We start from the raw sequence: 23220 nt of genomic DNA, 5'->3' as shown, positions 1-23220 counted from the left end.
ACAAAATGTCTCAAAATCCCATACAAACTTTAGGCTCGTTGAGCGACTCTTTCCCGTGATCTGATCTGGCCCAAATTTGGCATGATACCTTGTTCTAGGCCTAGGGTCAATTTAAGCCTGCAGCGCATAACTTTTTCAAATGTCGGGTTATTTGGGGCACTCTAGTGGTCAATCGTTCCTCGAACCGCTTAATCACTCGCGACATCGTGGAATTCGCGATTCCCAACGTTTTAGCGATGGAACGATGCGGGTGATCCTTGTTCTCGTGATGAATGCGCAAGATTTTATCACGCACAAGCTGTTCTTTCGAGTCCATTTCCGCGAGTGGAGATCACCGGACTTTAAAACTTGCAGGATGTAAACAATGCACTATGAACTAAATCCACCCAAATTTTCATTAAATTCTACCCAACGGTTAAAAAGTTAAGCCTAGTCCAGGTTAGAAGACGGTCTCAGTGTTTCCCATTTTCTTCGGGAGACACTGAGACCGTCTCAGGTTTCCAACAACAACAACAGACAACAAAGTTTGTCTCATAACAAAAATCGCAGTTCATGTTGCCTAGTGTGGACTAGGAGAGCAATTTCATAGTATGGCAATTTCATCGTGGACACTAGACTGTCCCAAATTTGTATGGGAAATTTCAAGCTAGCGAAATGTTATGTGCTGCAGGCTTAAATTGATCCTAGGTCTAGTGCAAGGTCTCATGCCAAATTTGGGCCAGATCGGATCACGGGAAGCGGTCGCTCAACGAGGCTAAAGTTTATATGGGACTTTGAGAAATTTTGTTAGGGAGGAACATGAAAATCCAGTTTTTTATAAATAACTTTGGTCATGTTCGGCCGATTTCTTTTGAAAACGGCTTTTCCCCACCCCATGGTGGGTATACAAGATATTTCCACCACCTGTAATGATGCTTCCTCTCAGAAGGGAGCAGCACTAGTGTATAGGAAGGATTTTCGATAAGTTATATGGATGTGACTGTGGTTACCGGTTACTGCTTCATGGAATATCGCTATCGGTTCGGGCATGAAGTAAAAAACCTGTGAATTTGCAATCAAGTTATTAGTTAAGAACTCACCTTGGTCGAATCCTCCAGCATCTTTGTGTGCTCGGCGATGAACCGCACGCAGAAGCAGCTACGGTGGATCTCGATCGGGCAGCCCGAGTGCGAGAAGGTGCTGCTCGGATGCTTGAAGACCGGACTCTTGGTCCCACCGCTCAGGCCTCCGCCTACACTTCCGGCCGACGGCACTGCCGTATCGGCCGCCGTCGACAGCGACAGCTCCTCCGACTCCGAGTGGGGCACCTGCAGCGGCCCATGTATCTGGCAGCTTCCGCCGAAGGGGCCCGTGCCTGACAGACTATGTAATTGAAAATTGCTTCTAGTGAATTGTTCAGCGCAATCAATTAGGTGAGTAAGGGGTGTTTTTGTTTAACATAGATATGGGATGGTTTTTTTTTAATTTTGCAATAAGGTGAGGAGTAGGGTACCGATATATGGGGTGGTTTTTGTTTTGATATGATTATATTTTTCGATTAATTTGAAGTAACAAACGGAATCAATAAATATTTGTATATATATTTATATAAAACGTATTCGAAAAAACGCGTTAAACATGGTATTTTTGAAGTAGAGAAAGAAAAAAAAAGAATACAAAACAGTCATTAATAAAATTGGATGGTTTATAAATACCTTAGCGGCGAAAGGTCATCTTTCGATGAGGTCCTAGTAGTAGTAGAAGGATGGAAACGAGCTACGCGATTTAATGTGGTGGTCGAATAATAAGGATAAAAGCAAGCGTGTGGATCTTTTGATAACATTCTTCTACGAAAAGGCCAAGAAAAGGTGAAAGTAGAAAAAGTAGAAAAAAGAAAAAAAAAAACAATTTGCGATTAAATGTACAAATGCAGGGTTTTCATCTCAGGTTTTTTTTTTATATTTTTGGATATTAATATTTGGTCTCCTTTCATCTCTGGTGTTCTTTCATCTATCGATGTTTTTCGTTTTCGGTGTCGTTTTGATGTTTGAGTGGGTGGATGTCGAGTAGGGTGGCAGGGGAAAGGACCATGTTAAATTTTGAAAACAGACCATTAATAGATTGTACATTGGCCCAAAAACTGACCTGTAAAAATTTCAGCTCAGTCAGACTTGACTTCAAGCAGAATAAAACTTTTTTTGGCCCTCAACCAAAAAAAATAATGGTAAATATGTTTGACAAACCTGAAAAAAAAAAATGAAAAAATGAAAATATCACAAAAATAGCATTAATGACCAAATGAATGAAGAAATGGCCACCAAAATGATGAAAATTACAAAAGGTATAAGAATTGCCAGAATGATAAAAATGATCAAAAAACAAATATGAACAAAATGAAAAAAATACAAAAATTGTAAAATTACAAAAATGACATGAGTTAAAAAAAACTGACCATAATGACAAAAAAAAAATACAATGACAAAAATTATAACTTATAACAATCGCGAAAAGAACAAAAATAAAAAATTACAAAATTTATCATTTATAGAAATAACAAAAAAGACAAAACTAACAAAAAAAAAATAAAAAATGACAGAAATTGAAAGTACAAAAATCACAAAATTAAAAGAAAAATATACCTAAATAATGACATAAAAAAGAAATAAAATGACAAAAATGAAATAAAGACAAGAATCACAAAATTGAAAAAAAAATTAAAAAATTCTGACGAAAATAATAAAACAATGAAAAAAGCCAAAAACCACAATTATGAAAAAAGAAAATTACAAAAATGTTTTTGTTGTGGTGTTGAAACCTTTTAATTCTTTTTTTTGTATTTTTTTTTTGTTTTATTTTATTACTTGCATTTTGTTGTTGTCTATAATTGTCTTTTTAGTCTTTTTTGTCGGTTTTTTTTATCATTGTTTTTTAATCTTTTTTTGTTTTTTTTTCGCTTGTAATCTATGATTTCAAAGTAGTTTCATTTAGCTAAGAGGTTCCTCAAACCTTCTCTTTGATTCTTGTTCTTGTCTCTTTTTATGTTTCTTTTTTGGCTTTTCTCCCTTTTTCAACAAAAATAAAAAATGACAAAATTAATCACTTATACACTGAAAGAAAAATCATGGTATTCTGAAATAAATAAAAATGTTTAATTCTACCATACGTTGATATTGTCGATATAAACAAAGTTCTGATGAATTTTACGACTTTTTAGTTAATTCTACCATGCGGGGCAGAAAAAATATGGTAAACCTAAATGATAAAAGGGGTTTAATTTTACCATGCGCTAAATTTGTTGATATAAATGAAGTTTTAGTTATTTTAACGATCTTTTGGTTAATGCTACCATGCGCGCCAAAAAAAAATGTGGTAAACATTAATAAAATAAGAGGTTTAATTTTACCATGCGGAACGTTTTGTGCATTTGGATAAAGTTTTGGTTATCGTGACAATACTCTGGTACATTTTACCATGGATGTCAATAGCCAAAATGTTTTCAATCAGTTGTGTCACTTTGTTTCCGCCTTGCCATTAATACGGATTTCAATTTTTATTTAACGTTGAAAACTTTGAATCAATATTGATTATGTGCTACGTGCTGCGATCTTGAAGGTAAAGTGTTTTGGTGTGGGATCTGTGACGAAGGATATCACTTTTTATTTATCCACAGAAGGCCATTACATACAATCTGAAGTGCATCAACGCAAGAACGCATCGTCGAGTCATCAACAACCGCTAATTTCAACAGTTCATAAAATGTTCAAGAGTAAGTGAATTTTATTAGTATTTCTGCACAATATTTGACATTTCTTTTATATCTTATTTTCAGTACACGGGGCGACGATGATTCACGGAGGCAACAATACAATCTTTGGACAACGGCGGAACACCGGAGTTAAGTTAGGTTTATAGTTCCTGATCATTAACGCCGAACAATATTTATGTGAGAAAAAATAACGTGAATAATAATAGTGATGGATAAATAAACCAGCATTTTTTAAATTTTAAATAGTTTCATTGAACGCATGGATAAATTACCATTATTTTGTCATAATTACCATGGCATGGTAAAATTGTACGTCGTAACGCACCATAACGCATACACATGGTAATTTTAAACATACTCATGTTCAAGATAAACAAAAACGTACTCAAAAAAAATCCATCTGTTTTTATTTTTAAATTAACCCTTGGTTTTGGTAACGATTACCATGGTTTTTTTTTCGGTGTAGAAACAACAAAAAAGACAAAACTAACAAAAAAAATTAAAAAATGACAGAAATTGAAGGTACAAAAATCACAAAATGAAAAGAAAAATATACCTACACTGCCGGCCAAAAGTTTGGGATCACCCACTAAAAAACATGCAAATTTTGATCGTTCATATCTCAGCCGTCTTAGGACATATTGAAAATCTTCTGATCTCATTTGAAAGATAATGAGCAATAGCTATCTCGGAGGTATTTTGCCCAAATATAATGTTTTAGTTTTGAACTTAAAACTTAACCTAAAGTTGTAACATTTTCTGTTTTAGTTTTGAACTTAAAACTTAACCTAAAGTTGTAACATTTTCAAAAAGTCGCACTCAATATTCAAAGCCGATCATCTTGGGATAGGGTGGACCAAATCTCAAAATTTGAGTGGCATTAGAATTCCTGTTCTTTACTTCTCAAAACACAATCAAAAAAATTTCAGAAAAAATTCAAGAATGTATTTTTAATTAATAAAATAGACACTCGAGTTATCGTCCAAAAGTTTGGGATCACCTCTTTGTATGGTGAGTTTGGGATCATTCTTATAAAAACATGCAAATTTGTTTTATTCATATCTTTCTCATCTAACATCGTATTGCAGAGCTGAAGGGTTCATTTGGAAGCTTAGGAATTGTTGTTTTTTAATAAACTCATTCAAAAATTATATTTTAAGGTGAAAATTATAAAAAAAATCTGAGAACTTTCAAAAAAACAATTAATTTCAGGTGATTTTTTTATGGTTATCACTTCAAAATATAATTTTTGAATGAATTTATTAATAAACAACACTTCCTAAGCTTCCAAATGAACCCTTCAGCTCTGCAATACGATGTTAGATGAGAAAGATATGAATAAAACAAATTTGCATGTTTTTATAAGAATGATCCCAAACTCACCATACAAAGAGGTGATCCCAAACTTTTGGACGATAACTCAAGTGTTTATTTTATTAATTAAAAATACATTCTTGAATTTTTTCTCAAATTTTTTTGATTGTGTTTTGAGAAGTAAAGAACAGGAATTCTAATGCCACTCAAATTTTGAGATTTGGTCCACCCTATCCCGAGATGATCGGCTTTGAATATTGAGTGCGATTGTTTGAAAATGTTATAACTTTAGGTTAAGTTTTAAGTTCAAAACTAAAACATTATATTTGGGCAAAATACCTCCGAGATAGCTATTGCTCATTATCTTTCAAATGAGATCAGAAGATTTTCAATATGTCCTAAGACGGCTGAGATATGAACGATCAAAATTTGCATGTTTTTTAGTGGGTGATCCCAAACTTTTGGCCGGCAGTGTATATAATGACTAAAAAAAGAAATAAAATGAAAAAGCCAAGAATTACAAAATTGAAAAAAAAATTAAAAAATTCTGACGAAAATAATAAAACCAACAAACACTATAACAATGAAAAAAAAACAATGAAAAAAGACAAAAGTCACAATTATGAAAAAAGAAAATTACAAAAATGTTTTTGTTGTGGTGTTAAAATCTTTTAATTCTTTTTTTTTTTGTATTTTTTTTGTCTTATTTTATTACTTGCATTTTGTTGTTGTCTATATTTGCCATTTTAGTCTTTTTTGTCGGTTTTTTTTATCATTGTTTTTTAATATTTTTTGTTTTTTTTTTCTCTTGTTATCTATGATTTCAAAGTAGTTTCATTTAGCTAAGAGGTTCTTCAAACCTTCTCTTTGATTCTTGTTCTTGTCTCTTTATATGTTTCTTTTTTGGCTTTTCTCCCTTTTTCTTTTTTTTTGTCGTTTTCGATTTTTAGTCTTTTTTGTCTTTTTAGTCTTACTTGTCATTTTAGTCTTTTTTGTCTTTAGTCTTTTTTGTCTATTTTTTGTCGTTTTGTCTTTTTTGTCTATTTTTTGTCGTTTTGTCTTTTTTGTATTTTTTGTCTTTTTTGTCTTTTTTGTCTTTTTTGTCTTTTTTGTCTTTTTTGTCTTTTTTGTCTTTTTTGTCTTTTTTGTCTTTTTTGTCTTTTTTGTCTTTTTTGTCTTTTTTGTCTTTTTTGTCTTTTTTGTCTTTTTTGTCTTTTTTGTCTTTTTTGTCTTTTTTGTCTTTTTTGTCTTTTTTGTCTTTTTTGTCTTTTTTGTCTTTTTTGTCTTTTTTGTCTTTTTTGTCTTTTTTGTCTTTTTTGTCTTTTTTGTCTTTTTTGTCTTTTTTGTCTTTTTTGTCTTTTTTGTCTTTTTTGTCTTTTTTGTCTTTTTTGTCTTTTTTGTCTTTTTTGTCTTTTTTGTCTTTTTTGTCTTTTTTGTCTTTTTTGTCTTTTTTGTCTTTTTTGTCTTTTTTGTCTTTTTTGTCTTTTTTGTCTTTTTTGTCTTTTTTGTCTTTTTTGTCTTTTTTGTCTTTTTTGTCTTTTTTGTCTTTTTTGTCTTTTTTGTCTTTTTTGTCTTTTTTGTCTTTTTTGTCTTTTTTGTCTTTTTTGTCTTTTTTGTCTTTTTTGTCTTTTTTGTCTTTTTTGTCTTTTTTGTCTTTTTTGTCTTTTTTGTCTTTTTTGTCTTTTTTGTCTTTTTTGTCTTTTTTGTCTTTTTTGTCTTTTTTGTCTTTTTTGTCTTTTTTGTCTTTTTTGTCTTTTTTGTCTTTTTTGTCTTTTTTGTCTTTTTTGTCTTTTTTGTCTTTTTTGTCTTTTTTGTCTTTTTTGTCTTTTTTGTCTTTTTTGTCTTTTTTGTCTTTTTTGTCTTTTTTGTCTTTTTTGTCTTTTTTGTCTTTTTTGTCTTTTTTGTCTTTTTTGTCTTTTTTGTCTTTTTTGTCTTTTTTGTCTTTTTTGTCTTTTTTGTCTTTTTTGTCTTTTTTGTCTTTTTTGTCTTTTTTGTCTTTTTTGTCTTTTTTGTCTTTTTTGTCTTTTTTGTCTTTTTTGTCTTTTTTGTCTTTTTTGTCTTTTTTGTCTTTTTTGTCTTTTTTGTCTTTTTTGTCTTTTTTGTCTTTTTTGTCTTTTTTGTCTTTTTTGTCTTTTTTGTCTTTTTTGTCTTTTTTGTCTTTTTTGTCTTTTTTGTCTTTTTTGTCTTTTTTGTCTTTTTTGTCTTTTTTGTCTTTTTTGTCTTTTTTGTCTTTTTTGTCTTTTTTGTCTTTTTTGTCTTTTTTGTCTTTTTTGTCTTTTTTGTCTTTTTTGTCTTTTTTGTCTTTTTTGTCTTTTTTGTCTTTTTTGTCTTTTTTGTCTTTTTTGTCTTTTTTGTCTTTTTTGTCTTTTTTGTCTTTTTTGTCTTTTTTGTCTTTTTTTTGTCTTTTTTGTCTTTTTTGTCTTTTTTGTCTTTTTTGTCTTTTTTGTCTTTTTTGTCTTTTTTGTCTTTTTTGTCTTTTTTGTCTTTTTTGTCTTTTTTGTCTTTTTTGTCTTTTTTGTCTTTTTTGTCTTTTTTGTCTTTTTTGTCTTTTTTGTCTTTTTTGTCTTTTTTGTCTTTTTTGTCTTTTTTGTCTTTTTTGTCTTTTTTGTCTTTTTTGTCTTTTTTGTCTTTTTTGTCTTTTTTGTCTTTTTTGTCTTTTTTGTCTTTTTTGTCTTTTTTGTCTTTTTTGTCTTTTTTGTCTTTTTTGTCTTTTTTGTCTTTTTTGTCTTTTTTGTCTTTTTTGTCTTTTTTGTCTTTTTTGTCTTTTTTGTCTTTTTTGTCTTTTTTGTCTTTTTTGTCTTTTTTGTCTTTTTTGTCTTTTTTGTCTTTTTTGTCTTTTTTGTCTTTTTTGTCTTTTTTGTCTTTTTTGTCTTTTTTGTCTTTTTTGTCTTTTTTGTCTTTTTTGTCTTTTTTGTCTTTTTTGTCTTTTTTGTCTTTTTTGTCTTTTTTGTCTTTTTTGTCTTTTTTGTCTTTTTTGTCTTTTTTGTCTTTTTTGTCTTTTTTGTCTTTTTTGTCTTTTTTGTCTTTTTTGTCTTTTTTGTCTTTTTTGTCTTTTTTGTCTTTTTTGTCTTTTTTGTCTTTTTTGTCTTTTTTGTCTTTTTTGTCTTTTTTGTCTTTTTTGTCTTTTTTGTCTTTTTTGTCTTTTTTGTCTTTTTTGTCTTTTTTGTCTTTTTTGTCTTTTTTGTCTTTTTTGTCTTTTTTGTCTTTTTTGTCTTTTTTGTCTTTTTTGTCTTTTTTGTCTTTTTTGTCTTTTTTGTCTTTTTTGTCTTTTTTGTCTTTTTTGTCTTTTTTGTCTTTTTTGTCTTTTTTGTCTTTTTTGTCTTTTTTGTCTTTTTTGTCTTTTTTGTCTTTTTTGTCTTTTTTGTCTTTTTTGTCTTTTTTGTCTTTTTTGTCTTTTTTGTCTTTTTTGTCTTTTTTGTCTTTTTTGTCTTTTTTGTCTTTTTTGTCTTTTTTGTCTTTTTTGTCTTTTTTGTCTTTTTTGTCTTTTTTGTCTTTTTTGTCTTTTTTGTCTTTTTTGTCTTTTTTGTCTTTTTTGTCTTTTTTGTCTTTTTTGTCTTTTTTGTCTTTTTTGTCTTTTTTGTCTTTTTTGTCTTTTTTGTCTTTTTTGTCTTTTTTGTCTTTTTTGTCTTTTTTGTCTTTTTTGTCTTTTTTGTCTTTTTTGTCTTTTTTGTCTTTTTTGTCTTTTTTGTCTTTTTTGTCTTTTTTGTCTTTTTTGTCTTTTTTGTCTTTTTTGTCTTTTTTGTCTTTTTTGTCTTTTTTGTCTTTTTTGTCTTTTTTGTCTTTTTTGTCTTTTTTGTCTTTTTTGTCTTTTTTGTCTTTTTTGTCTTTTTTGTCTTTTTTGTCTTTTTTGTCTTTTTTGTCTTTTTTGTCTTTTTTGTCTTTTTTGTCTTTTTTGTCTTTTTTGTCTTTTTTGTCTTTTTTGTCTTTTTTGTCTTTTTTGTCTTTTTTGTCTTTTTTGTCTTTTTTGTCTTTTTTGTCTTTTTTGTTTTTTTGTCTTTTTTGTCTTTTTTGTCTTTTTTGTCTTTTTTGTCTTTTTTGTCTTTTTTGTCTTTTTTGTCTTTTTTGTCTTTTTTGTCTTTTTTGTCTTTTTTGTCTTTTTTGTCTTTTTTGTCTTTTTTGTCTTTTTTGTCATATTTGACCAGGTCTTTTTTGTCTTTTTTGTCTTTTTTGTCTTTTTTGTCTTTTTTGTCTTTTTTGTCTTTTTTGTCTTTTTTGTCTTTTTTGTCTTTTTTGTCTTTTTTGTCTTTTTTGTCTTTTTTGTCTTTTTTGTCTTTTTTGTCTTTTTTGTCTTTTTTGTCTTTTTTGTCTTTTTTGTCTTTTTTGTCTTTTTTGTCTTTTTTGTCTTTTTTGTCTTTTTTGTCTTTTTTGTCTTTTTTGTCTTTTTTGTCTTTTTTGTCTTTTTTGTCTTTTTTGTCTTTTTTGTCTTTTTGTCTTTTTTGTCTTTTTTGTCTTTTTGTCTTTTTTGTCTTTTTTGTCTTTTTTGTCTTTTTTGTCTTTTTTGTCTTTTTTGTCTTTTTAGTCTTTTTGCCTTTTTTGTTTTTTTGGTCTTTATGTCTTTTTTGTTTTTTGCCTTTTTTGTCTTTTTTGTCTTTTTTGTCTTTTTTTGTCTTTTTTGTCTTTTTTTTGTCTTTTTTTGTCTTTTTTGTCTTTTTTGTCTTTTTTGTCTTTTTTGTCTTTTTTGTCTTTTTTGTCTTTTTTGTCTTTTTTGTCTTTTTTGTCTTTTTTGTCTTTTTTGTCTTTTTTGTCTTTTTTGTCTTTTTTGTCTTTTTTGTCTTTTTTGTCTTTTTTGTCTTTTTTGTCTTTTTTGTCTTTTTTGTCTTTTTTGTCTTTTTTGTCTTTTTTGTCTTTTTTGTCTTTTTTGTCTTTTTTGTCTTTTTTGTCTTTTTTGTCTTTTTTGTCTTTTTTGTCTTTTTTGTCTTTTTTGTCTTTTTTGTCTTTTTTGTCTTTTTTGTCTTTTTAGTCTTTTTTGTCTTTTTAGTCTTTTTAGTCTTTTTTGTCTTTTTTGTCTTTTTTGTCTTTTTTGTCTTTTTTGTCTTTTTTGTCTTTTTTGTCTTTTTTGTCTTTTTTGTCTTTTTTGTCTTTTTTGTCTTTTTTGTCTTTTTTGTCTTTTTTGTCTTTTTGTCTTTTTTGTCTTTTTTGTCTTTTTTGTCTTTTTTGTCTTTTTTGTCTTTTTTGTCTTTTTTGTCTTTTTTGTCTTTTTTGTCTTTTTTGTCTTTTTTGTCTTTTTTGTCTTTTTTGTCTTTTTTGTCTTTTTTGTCTTTTTTGTCTTTTTTGTCTTTTTTGTCTTTTTTGTCTTTTTTGTCTTTTTTGTCTTTTTTGTCTTTTTTGTCTTTTTTGTCTTTTTTGTCTTTTTTGTCTTTTTTGTCTTTTTTGTCTTTTTTGTCTTTTTTGTCTTTTTTGTCTTTTTTGTCTTTTTTGTCTTTTTTGTCTTTTTTGTCTTTTTTGTCTTTTTTGTCTTTTTTGTCTTTTTTGTCTTTTTTGTCTTTTTTGTCTTTTTTGTCTTTTTTGTCTTTTTTGTCTTTTTTGTCTTTTTTGTCTTTTTTGTCTTTTTTGTCTTTTTTGTCTTTTTTGTCTTTTTTGTCTTTTTTGTCTTTTTTGTCTTTTTTGTCTTTTTTGTCTTTTTTGTCTTTTTTGTCTTTTTTGTCTTTTTTGTCTTTTTTGTCTTTTTTGTCTTTTTTGTCTTTTTTGTCTTTTTTGTCTTTTTTGTCTTTTTTGTCTTTTTTTGTCTTTTTTGTCTTTTTTGTCTTTTTTGTCTTTTTTGTCTTTTTTGTTTTTTTTTTGTCTTTTTTGTCTTTTTTTTAACTTTTTTAACTTTTTTGTCTTTTTTGTTTTTTTTGTCTTTTTTGTCTTTTTTTTACTTTTTGGCTTTTTTTGTTTTTTTTTGTCTTTTTCGTCATATTTGACCAGGCAACTCTGAAACATTACACAGAATCAGTTTTCGGGCCATCGATCAAAATATATCGATTTTTCAAAATTAAATGAAGATTTTTTTTCCAATATATCTACTTCCACCCTAATGTTGAGTGTATTTATTTTTAGAGCTAATATAATATCGTAACGGGAAAAAATAACATTCAGGCAACATAATAGGAACGCAATTTTCGGAAGAAAAGGAGGCGCAAAATGCAAATGTTTTTTTTCTGTTACTGGATCCGTTTGCTTGTTCGATTCTGAAAGCTTCAGACTGGGTTCGATTATTTAGTATGTGGATCACGTGCTGAACCACACCAGACAACAAAACCGGCTACCTATCACTTTATCTATTTGCAATTTAACTTTTCAGGAAAAACTTTTCTTTTAACCAACTTCGAGGGTGCTGGTGCTAATAACTAGAATCAGTCGGTCGGGGAAAAAGTGACTTAAACAAACTTTCTAATGACTTTTCATTAACCGACGAAAGCGAGCAAGCGAACTCAAAATCGAACAAACACCGCATTCGATAATTTAAACAATAGAACGTGTGAAAGAGAGTTAATGTGTATGTGTGTGAGTGTGGTTGAATCTTTGGAAAAGAAATTGCTTTCAGAGTAAAGAAGTTTAGTTATGCTCTAAGAAAGAGAAAAACGGGGTTTAGAAATAAAAACAATAGAGGGAATATAAAAAGGGAGCTAAAAACTCTAATTGTCTGTGTCTCATTCAAAAAATATGCTGCTGGTGGTTAAAAGTACGATAGGTGGCATAGTAGGTATTGTATTTCTCTATTCGCTTTTGCGAACGAAAGAGATTGGGATGCTGCAGTTTTAACTAGTAGCGCGAGAAAACTAGCGAGCGATTAGTTTACCTGTGGTTTTCGATGTAGGCGGGCCGTTTCATGAACAGAAACCTCGGAAGGAAATCTATTATCAATGTCATTGTCATCGTCGTCGTCAGGCGGAAGTCGCAATGCAAACAGCATAAATTGGGTGCCCGCGTACAGGTTCACGTACAAAGTAACAGCAGCAGGAAGAAAAAGAGAATGGGGAAACAAACGAAGTCATTGTAGTGCGTATGATTTTAGGTGGCTCGCGCTATGTTGTGGGTGGGGTTTTCAATCTGCTTTTATTGCGTACACAGGTAGCAGCTAGAGTGTTACACCCAAAAATCGTGACAACGTTTCGACCTTTTTTGATGTACAGTTAAATTAAACAACAACAAAGAGACAAAGAGTCTCTTCAGAAAATACAGAGAATCTCCTCAGGAATTCTAGAGAGTCCTCTAAGAAATTCTAGAGACTCCCCTCAGGAGTTCTAGAGAGTCCCCTCAAAAACTCTAGAGAGTCCCCTAAGGAACTCCAGAGAGTCCCCTCAGGAGCTCCTGAGTCCCCTCAGGAACTCCAGAGAGTCCCCTCAGGAACTCCAGAGAGTCCCCTCAGGAACTCCAGAGAGTCCCCTCAGGAACTCCAGAGAGTCCCCTCAGGAACTCCAGAGAGTCCCCTCAGGAACTCCAGAGAGTCCCCTCAGGAACTCCAGAGAGTCCCCTCAGGAACTCCAGAGAGTCCCCTCAGGAACTCCAGAGAGTCCCCTCAGGAACTCCAGAGAGTCCCCTCAGGAACTCCAGAGAGTCCCCTCAGGAACTCCAGAGAGTCCCCTCAGGAACTCCAGAGAGTCCCCTCAGGAACTCCAGAGAGTCCCCTCAGGAACTCCAGAGAGTCCCCTCAGGAACTCCAGAGAGTCCCCTCAGGAACTCCAGAGAGTCCCCTCAGGAACTCCAGAGAGTCCCCTCAGGAACTCCAGAGAGTCCCCTCAGGAACTCCAGAGAGTCCCCTCAGGAACTCCAGAGAGTCCCCTCAGGAACTCCAGAGAGTCCCCTCAGGAACTCCAGAGAGTCCCCTCAGGAACTCCAGAGAGTCCCCTCAGGAACTCCAGAGAGTCCCCTCAGGAACTCCAGAGAGTCCCCTCAGGAACTCCAGAGAGTCCCCTCAACTCATGAAAGAAATTAAAAAAGAAAGATTTTTGTGAGGCCCTTTGAAAAAATTCAAGTAGATTTATAAACAGAACACAAAAAACCAACAAAACTGAAAAAAATCACAATTGTAGAAGGTACCACCTTAAAGTTGTCACGATTTCGGGCGGAACCATCTCCGGAAAACTGTTATATTGCCTCACCAAACGCTGCAATATGCAATAAAACCCTAGACGTAGAATCGACGACAGGAAGCAGCCTAGCCGCCAGCCATCCAGCCTTACCTATGAAAAACGTTTTGACCCACGGTGCCATTCTGTGTGTCTGCGGGGAGCGAAAATGTACGTTCAACACCACCACCGTGACGCATATACTGTTTGGGTGGAGGGGAGAGAAGAGAAGAAAAGAGAATGAGCAGAAAATAGACGGAAAATGTGTTGTAGAAATATTGTGAATGATAACAAAAACGTCAAAATATATTATTTATTAAAATAAAAACCCAAACGGACCAGGAATGTGGAGGTGGGATGAGTGACAATTGTAATCTGGTTGGGACGCCCAGAATCACGGCGGCACCGTTAAAAGTCTGTCTTTATTGCACTTTCAATCTTGTTCCGGCCTCACCCTCCCGCTGGATCCTGGATGACATTAGTCGACCAGGTCGTTCGGTCGGGAGTTTATAAAGTCGTAAAGTACCGTGCGTCTCCGTTCAATTAAATATTAACGATTTCCCGCCGCGCTGCTTTCAGGTTTCTACGTGCGCTTTCCTTCCTTCGTTGTTGGTTCGTTCGTTCGCTGATGAAAGCTAAGCTATTTGAGAGAAACTGACTGACTGTATTGAAAATGGGTCATGCATCATTCATGAGCGCCGCGTCTTTTCAATTGACTGTCTAAATTTCGCTACCGTTTGCTTTCGTTCGGTTCGAGTCGCACGCTTTTATTAGCTTTCCGGATTTTCTCATTGATCTTCTCCGATGCTGCTGCTGCTGCTCTCTGTAGTTCTTTCGATAACGTTTTTATTCTTCTCGTTATACTTCTAGGAATGGAGAATGCACAATTGAAGCAGTTCAACGGCTGCATAGATTTATTCGCTGTTGGTGACTGGTGGGTGCAGAATATTTGGTTTGTAACTAACTTTGTTATGCTTTAAACTCGATGCAATAAATCATCACTTGCTGGGAAGTAGCAGGTGCATTGTTCGGACCAAACGGGACCCGTAAAAGTTAAAAACTTTCTAATACCGGGCATTCAGTTCATTTTTTTAACATTTTCAAATATGATAAATATAACAATAGTTAATGGTAACGCATTTCCAAACTACTGTTGTTGAATAAAAACCAAAATCTGTTAGTTTTGTATGCCACAAATTTGCCATAAATCATCACTTTTTGGAAGGTAGCAGGTGCGTTGTTGAAGCCAAAAGTAGGGGCCTCAAAATTGAAACTGGTTTCAAAACTTCATAATTCAGTAATTTAAATTATTTAAAAAGGGTCTTTAAATATCTTGGAATATTTATCATACTTCTAAGAAACCTGATTATAGTAATTTTGTGTTTTTTTTGTTTGCTCCAAAACGCGTGCCAAAAATTATCACTCTTTGGAAACAGCAGGTGCATTATGATGACCAAATGTTTCTTTTAAAAATTTAGACATTTTCACGCGCTCAACGGTCCAGGTATTTCGGAAAGATATTCTACATCCTTTGTTGTGCCGAATAGCTTCATCCGAAAAGGGCCGAATGACATACTTTTTTGTTGTGCATAGTTGCTATCTTTACCTAAGGCGTATTTAAGTCCTTTTAACTTAGTGCGTCAGCTTGCTTTGCGCTCGAAATTTTTCGATAGATAACAGCATTACCAATAGTAAATTGCCCATCTTCCCAGAGGTATTCCGTAGTCCTTTGATGCGGCCTTCTATAGGCCTTTTATAGCCTACAAGTGATTTCCTCAGGTCACGCGAAAAGCCGGAAGAGACATGCTGAGAATGGTAAGTCCAGAGATGAAATTTCTTGTAACAGTACTATAAGAAGCATCATTTCAAAATTGTCCCCAACTTTGAAAGGTAGTTCGTAGACCCCAGCTTTCGTCTCCTGGCTATTCAGGCCACAACGGTGGATTCGCTTACAACATCATTTTAAATTAGACTGAAGCTTCGGAAGGTGTGCCTCAACTGTCTTTTATTTTTTAGTTGATAACCACAGGTGGTAAACCCCGGTTTAAGGTTTGTATTCCAAGGTACGGCGAGCCCCCCAGTTTGTAACTCTTGGTCCATGGACACTCCCTAAACTCCACCTGGGGCCGCAGACCTAGTTCCCACCTCGAACTTTTTAACACACTATCCATCAATAGTAGGAGGTCTATTCGCGCGAGTGCGCTTCAAGGCAATACTCATTAACGAGAACACTTTCAGCAATACCTCTCTTCTTCGCGACTCGAGGCCTGATCTCCCCTCTTGCGACTCGAGATCCGACCTCTTATCGTAAAGACTCGGGGTTGACCACACAAACGTCTCCTTCGGAAGACTCGAGGTCTGATATTTCCTCTAACGACTCGAGATCCGACCTCTTTTCCCCAAGATTCGAGGTTTGTCACCTTTATGCCCGTCGTGTGTCGATCGAGAGCAGCTTATTCTCATATAAAGGTTTTTTTTTGTGGATAAGTCCAGTCCAGTCCAGAGGTTAGTCCAGTAGTGGGTAGGTACTCTGTAGGTGGATTCGCTTGCAATAGGACTATAGGCTTAGGCTTAGAATACATGCTCTGGAAGGTTAGTATTGTGGTTGATTCCAGGAGTAGGGTCGTAAGATAGACTTGTCAGGATCCAACCAGTTGCAAGATAATTTATACTGATGATCGTTGCAGAAATAGGTCATTTTTTTACTAAGGCAATATGGGAGAGACCAGTAGTGGTTCTTCAGGCAAACATCTAAACAATTTTTTGAAGCTGTTTTTATCCAGGACTAAGCTTTCTATCTTTTCTGAAGTGCTTGGTGGAGGGGGTCATGCCCATTTAAATAAGTTTTGCTAGAGGAAGATGTCTATTGCTATCACAACAAGGACACTCCCAACATATTTGATGCCATGCTATGTATGAAGGCTGTGGGATAACTCAGCGGGTGGACGGTGTACTCATCGTCTTATCACGAACAACCGGAGCTGGATTGTCCACGGTAAAGTTCACGGATGCTTCTTGAAGTATCCGTCCTCTGCTCGTCTTGCTGGGATACTGAGTAAACACTCTACGATGGTAGCCGCTTGGATAAGTTTTGACCTCTATCGCAGCTGACCTTGTAGGAAGGAAGTGAACCACTATCGTATACCCTCAGGATATTCTGGCGTGTGCGTCCGATCCCAAGGTGGAAGTTGCCAGTTTAAGACTTTACCTTCTGCCTAGTGGATGACTAAAGGACACCACAAGCGTGAAAAGTGAATGTACCTGAATAATTTAGTTTCCCAATGATCGAAGCTGTGGGGATAAGACTGGATTTTTCTCGCAATGGAGATGAGAACAGATGGAGAAGAGATGGAGAAGAATGCTTGGCGATGCCTCCCTCGACAACCCTCGAGTTTTTGCCATGAGAATTCGAACTTCGAGTCGTTTGGGGAGAGTTCTGGCCTAGAGTTGTCAGGTGGAGAGGTTGGTTGTTAGTTCCAAGTCGTTGGAGTGGATGGAACGGACCTCGAGTTGTCAAGAGGAGAGGAATACGTGTTAACCTCGAGTCATAACGAGGAGAGATCAGGCCTTGAATCGTGGGGCGTGGAATGTGTTCTTTCACCTCATGTCATTACAAGGAGAGTTCAGATCTACCACCCAGGTGCTGTAGTGCTTACAGATGTCGATGGTCGCGTTCTTAAGATGTTCTGAGGGTTCAGAGATTCAGTAGTAGATCTACATTCTACATATTGTGGGTTGTCCAGCTTCCTGAGCTGCGATCTTACCTTCCACTTCAGTGGTACTGACCAGGGCCAGTTCGACACCTGCTTAGAGGACTTTTGCATTGTCAATTGTAATTTTTGGCCACCCCGTAAATTAAGAATTCAGTCAAACATTACGAAAAATGCCATAGATGACTATTTTAATCATATCATCATTTTAAGACAAAATTCATCTATCTTTGGAAAGTAGCAAGTGCCTTATTTAGGCCGAACGGCACGCTCTAAAGTACCAGAACTGTATTTTTCCTATTTTTTATTTCCAATTAAATGAACGCCATACTGCGGCTGAGGCATTCTAGGACAAAAAACAGGTCTGAAAAATATTTTAATTTACTTTCTGACTACATTGGACAGGTTTCTCAGGGTTTACGAAAAAAAAATTTACCGTCCAGATGAAGTTGACCATTACTGCAGGCAGTAGGAAGGAGGTGTTCATACGGCTTCCCAACTTAAACCTCCACATCTATGAATAGCAAAACGGTCCAGTAAAGAATTCGAGAAAATTGCCTTCATCATTGTGTGGTCGCTGTGTTTATCAAGCACAGACAGGTGTAGGGCATAGCAAAAAAGAAGAAAAATATACCTAGGTACCCACCGCCTACCTACTGGCCTACTTAGATGATAAAGTGCCGTGTGTCTCCTGCTCTTGTCTTGGAGCCCTCTGAAAGTAGACATATTAGAAATGCATGGTCATGCTTTCTAATCTTTCTCGTTTCTGTTTTCCTAAAGAGACGACGACGACGACGACGTCTGCCTGCCACGGTCGGTCTATTAAGCAGAGGATGAAAGCTTATGGTAAATTACGACGGCAGAAGATTCCTTCAGCTATGCAGATTTGCTTCATCTTTCTCCACTTTCTTTTGCCAGGATTCTAATCAATGGTGCGGCCGGCGTGAGGCTGCTAATAATGACTTTCCACTTCCGGTACGGTATAGTAGAAAAAAAAACGTAACTAACCGACACTTTTATCGAATGCAAAAATATTGCCATCGATGGTCTTAAAAATTGAGGAACGGGGCTCCATAAATTGTACTTGAATGGCGACGCACTTTCGGAACTTAATCATAACCCTTAATCCTGTTTTGGCTGGAATGGAAAATGGAAGAAAGGAAGGATGGAAGGAAGGCGAAGAACAAAAAAAAACAAAACCATTCAACTAAAGTGGCCTGATGAGCCCATCGTCGTAATGTACGGAACCGAATTGGCCGCGTTGTTGGCTTGCTCATTCACTGCACTTACCTTATTGAAACCAGGATCATGGCGAATATCAAATATTTTCCCAGTAAAGGCACGACTAAGGACGTTGGTGGGATGATTTCGACAACCAGGAGGAAGAACACGTGGAGACTAATCAGAATCGAAATGGATAGCGTTACCTGTGGATGGCAAAAAAAAAGACGAGAGGAAAAAATCAACAAAAAGATTCAAGGTAGAAGTGGTGGGTTGGTACTAATAATAATATTCGGAAACAATGTTTTCGAAGCTGCTGGTGGTTATGTAGCGAAGAGCTTCAGCCGCTCGGAACGGAAACCCGCGGATCCGGGGTCATAAAAATTAGCAGTAAACCGTTATAAGTGAATTACTGTTATGATGCCCGTGCCCCTTTTTGTTGTTGCGTTATCTTCGCAGCATCGACTAATGGCTTGATTGTGTATATTCTCATCTTTTGCGATTTTTTTTACTCGTTTCGTTCGTTTCATTTTTCTGTTTGTTCTCTGCGTCTGTTGATTGTGTTATACTAATAATGCGTATCCGATGGGAAGTCCCGGGTTAAGGGATAGTAATTCAATAAAAAAGGAGGATTCGGAAACCGGGGCGACGGCGATACTTCTGGCTTTGATTTAAAAGCTTGTAAATCTCTAGTTGAAACAAAGAAGGTGGTGAAGAAACCGACCCAAACGATTAAGATTGAAATTTATTTTAAAGTGATGAGACTTCCAGTAATAAACAATAACAAAATAAAGTTTTCGGATTTAGATTTCAAAAGTAGATTTTAAACTCAAATTTAAGATTCAAAACTTTGAAAACTTTGATTCAGATTTAAAATTTCCGAATTCATATTTCAGATTTTGATTTAAAATTTATTTTTCAAGTTCACGGTTGGGATTCCAATTCTAGATTCTCGTAGCTTTGTATCTTTAAGTCCTAGTCAGAGTCACACTTCCAGAAGAGCAAAATGATCTGGTGGCTCCAGAGAGTGTTTAAAAAGGCATCGACAATAATCACAAATGTGTAACCTGACCTTTATGACTTGTTGAGAATAAAGTTTATTCAATTATCAGTTTCCTCAATAATAGTCTGTTAATTCCAAATATCACAACAGTTATTGTTATCAATTTTGTCATTGTGGTCATTTTAGCTCTTTTTATAAATTTTAATATTTTTTGTAATTTTTGCCACTAGTGTCAATTTTGTCAATTTTTGTAATATAAGCCAATTTTGTAATTTAAGTTATTTATGTTAATTTTGTCATTTTTGAAATTTTTGTAATTTTTTGTAATTTTTGTATTTTTTTTTATTCTTTTTTGTCATTTTTATCATTTTTGTCATCACTTCCATTTATGTTATTTTTGTTATTATTGCCATTTTTGTCATTTTTTGTAATTTTTAACATTTTTGTAATTTTCTAAACTTTGTCTGTTTTCGTCAGGTTTTTGATCATTTCATTTTTGAATATTTTTTTTGTCATTTTTGAAATTTTTGTGTTTTTTATGCCATTTTTGTAATTTTTGTCAATTTTTGGTCTTTTTTTGTAAATTTTGTCAATTTGCATTTTTTTTTGCGATTTTTGTCATTATGTCAATTAAATAATTCTTGTCATTTTTATAATTTTAGGAATTTTTCGTCATGTTGGTAACTTGTCATTTTCGTTATTTTTGTCAAAATTGTCTGTAATTTTTGTCATTTTTGACAATGTTGTCATATTGGTCATTTTTGTTATTTTTATCATTTTTGAGATTTTGTCATTTTTGCCATTTGTTGTCAATTTGTAACTTTTGTCATTTTTATATTTCATCAAATTTGTCATTTTTATCGTTTTTGTCATTTTTGGAGTTTTGCTAATTTTAGTCATTTTTTTAATTTTATTTTTATAATTTTTGTCATTTTGGCTATTTTCACCATTTTTGTCATTTTTTTTTCATTTTTTTCAAGTTTATCATTTTGGTCATTTTTGGCATTTTTTGTCATTTTTGGCTATTTTTGTAATCTTTGTAGTTTTTGACATTTTTGTAGTTTTTTAAATTTTGTCTTATTTACCACTTTTGTCATTTTTGTCATTTTAGTCTTTTTTGTCATGAGTGTCATTTTTGCCATTTATGTCATTTTTATTTTTGAAATTTTGTCATCTATGTCAATTTTGTAATTTTTTATTAATTTTTGACAATTTTGTCTTTTTTTTAACTTTTGTCATTTTTATCGTATATTTAATTATTTTATTTTTGAAATTTTTGTTTTCTTTTGTCTTTTTGGTAATTTTTGTCAATTTTTGGTCACTTTTTGAAATTTTTGTCAATTTTGCTTTTCTTATTTTTGTCATTATGTCAATTAAATAATTCTTGTCAATTTTTGTACTTCTAGAAATTTTCGTAATTTTTGTCAACATTGTTTATAATTTGTATTATTTCTGCCATTGTTTCCATTGTTGCTATTTTTGTAATTTTGTCATTTTTGTCGTTTTTGCCATTTTTGTGAATTTGTCTCATTTGTCATTTTTGTCATTTTTGTCATTATGGTAATTTTTACCATTTTTATCATTTTTTGGTAATTTTTATCATTTATGTGATTTTGAATTCTTTGGCATTTTCCTCATTTTCGTCATTTTTATAATTTTTGCCATTTTCGCTTTTTTGTAATTTTGTTCGTTTTTGTAATTTTTGTTATTTTTTTTTTTGGCATTTTTGTCATTTTCATAATTTTTGACATTTGCGCAATTTTTGTAATTTTGGCCACTTTTGTCATTTCTGTAGTTTTTGTCAATTTTTTTTTTATTTTTGTCAATTTTGTTATTTTTTTAATTTGTGTCTCTTATATCATTTTTGGATATATTTTATCTTTTTATTTTTTTTTATTTTTGTCATTTGTCTTATTTGTCATTCTTGTCATTTTTATCATTTTTTATCATTTTTATCATTTTTATAACATTTGTGTCATTTTTGTCATTTATGTCATTTTTGGCACTTTTGTCATTGTAATAAATTTTATTATTTTTATTATTATAATTTTTCTCATTTGGGTCATTTTAAATCATATTTGTCATTTTAATCACTTTTGTATTTTTATCATTTGTGTCAATTGTGTCATTTGTGGCGTATTTGTCATTTTTTGTCACTTTTTCATTGTTGTCAATTTTGTAATAGTTTTCAATTTTGTCATTTTGGTCATTTCATTATTTTTTGAATTGTTGTATGATTAAATTTTTGTCATTTTTGTATTTTTTGTTTGTTATTTTCGACATTATTGTCATTTTTGTAATTTTTGTCATTTTGTTGCCAATTTTTTAATTATTGTCATTTTTGTCATCGTTGTCATTTTTGTAATTTTTGTGGTTATTGTCATTTTTATCATTTTTGTAATTTCCGTCATTTTTAACATTGTTTTCATTTTTGTCCTTATTATACCTTTTGTTAATTTTTGTAATTTTTGTAAATCTTGTCATTCTTTTTATTTTTGTCGCTTTTCTCATTTGTCTCGTATTTTTCATTTTTGTCATATTTGTCAGTTATGTAATTTTTTTTTTCCTTTTGTCTTTTTTCCATTTTGTCATTTTCGTCGTTTTTGTGATTTTTATCATTTTTGTCATTTTTATCGTTTTTGTCATTGTTGTCATTTTTGTAATTTTCGTCGTTTTTGTCATTTTTGACACTCTTGTCATTTTTGTCATTTTTATCGTTTTTGTCATTTTTGTAATTTTTATCATTTTTATCATTTCTTTCGTTTTGGTCAATTTTGTATTCTTTTAAATTTTTGTCATTTTGTCTTTTTTGCCACTTTTGTCATTCTTGTCATTTTTGTAATTTTTGGCACTTTTGTCATTTTTGTCATTGTAATAAATTTGTAATTTTTATCATTTTTTTTTAAATTTTTCTCATTTGGGTCATTAAAATCATATTTGTCATCTTTGTTATTTCATTCACTCTTGTATTTTTATCATTTGGGTCAATTATGTCATTTGTGTCATTTTTGTCATTTGTGTCATGTTTGTCATATTTGTCATATTTTGTAATTTTTGTAATTTTTTCAGTGTTGTCAATTTTGTCATTGTTATCAATTTTGTCATTTTGGTCATTTTATCATTTTTGTAATGTTGTATGTTGTATTTTTTGTCATTTTTGTATTATTTGTGATTTTCGATATTATTGTATTTTTTTTTAAATTTTTTTCATTTGTGTTATTTTATGTCATTTTGTCAATTTTTTAATTATTGTCATTTTTGTCATCGTTGTCATTTTTGTCATTTTTAACATTGTGGTCAGTGTTGTAACTTTTTCTCATTTTTGTCATCATTATAACTTTTGTTAATTTTATCATTTTTGTTATTTTTGTCAGTTTTGTCGCTTTTGTCATTTTTCTCATACTTTTCATTTTCGTCATATTTCTCACTTATGTTATTTTTTTTTTTTGTTCCTTTCTTTCCATTTTGTTATTTTCGTCATTTTTGTCATATTTGTCAATTTCATTATTCTTGTCATTTGTATCATTTTTGTCATTTTTGCATTTTTGTCATTTTTATAGTTTTTATCATTTTAGTTACATTTGTAATTCTTGTCATTTTTTTCATGTTTTTGTCATTTTTGTTGATTTTTTTTTGTCTTTTTTATTCATTTTTGTGATTTTGCAATTTTTGACATTTTTGTCTTTTTCGTTATTTTCTCATTTTTGTCAATGAAGTTATTTTTGTAGTTTTTGTATTTTTTTTTATGAATTTTGTCATGTTTGTTTAACTTTTGTCGAGTTGTTTTTTTTTATTTCCGCTAGTTTTATCCTTTTTTAAAAATGTTTTCCATTTTTGTTTTGGATAGTTTTGGACATTTTTATGATTTTTTTATTCGTGCCATTTTTGACATTTTTTTGAAATTTTTTTGAATTTGTTGTAATTTTTGTCATTTTATCAATTTGTTCTCTTTATTTTATTCTTTATTTTCATTTTATTTGGTTAATATTAATTTCAAGAATTTTTATACCTATTTGGTTAATTTTATAATTTTTACAAGTTTCATCTCGTTTCATCATTCTTGTGGATTTTTTTTGTGTTGTTAATTGTGTTTTTTCAATTTTTTATTTTTTTTTATTTTTTGTCATTTTTCTACAATTTCATCATGTTTCATTTTTTTTTTTTATTTTCTGTTGA

At 31.9% G+C, this 23220-nt stretch overlaps 1 protein-coding gene across 8 annotated transcripts in view; it reads right to left on the bottom strand.

Moving 5' to 3' along the window:
* Positions 1-23220, bottom strand: part of LOC129738735 (acetylcholine receptor subunit alpha-like) — a 99942-nt gene that overhangs the window by 8028 nt on the left and 68694 nt on the right. For 6 of the 8 annotated variants that reach the window (XM_055729981.1, XM_055729982.1, XM_055729983.1 and 3 more), the window contains 5 exons: positions 18111-18247; positions 13225-13313; positions 11841-11895; positions 1695-1826; positions 1080-1362 (listed from right to left, as the gene is read on the bottom strand). In XM_055729981.1, coding sequence (XP_055585956.1) covers positions 1080-1362; positions 1695-1826; positions 11841-11895; positions 13225-13313; positions 18111-18247 — 696 coding nt within the window. Of the gene's footprint in view, positions 1-1079; positions 1384-1694; positions 1827-11840; positions 11896-13224; positions 13314-18110; positions 18248-23220 lie in introns of all 8 variants that reach the window. The other 2 variants (XM_055729985.1, XM_055729984.1) reach the window with 2 other exon arrangements.

Source organism: Uranotaenia lowii, chromosome 1, assembly GCF_029784155.1.
Source record: "Uranotaenia lowii strain MFRU-FL chromosome 1, ASM2978415v1, whole genome shotgun sequence".
Classification (NCBI taxonomy): Eukaryota; Metazoa; Arthropoda; class Insecta; order Diptera; family Culicidae; genus Uranotaenia; species Uranotaenia lowii.
Note: the sequence above shows the minus strand (reverse complement) of the source record. Positions and strands in the feature narration are given on the sequence as shown.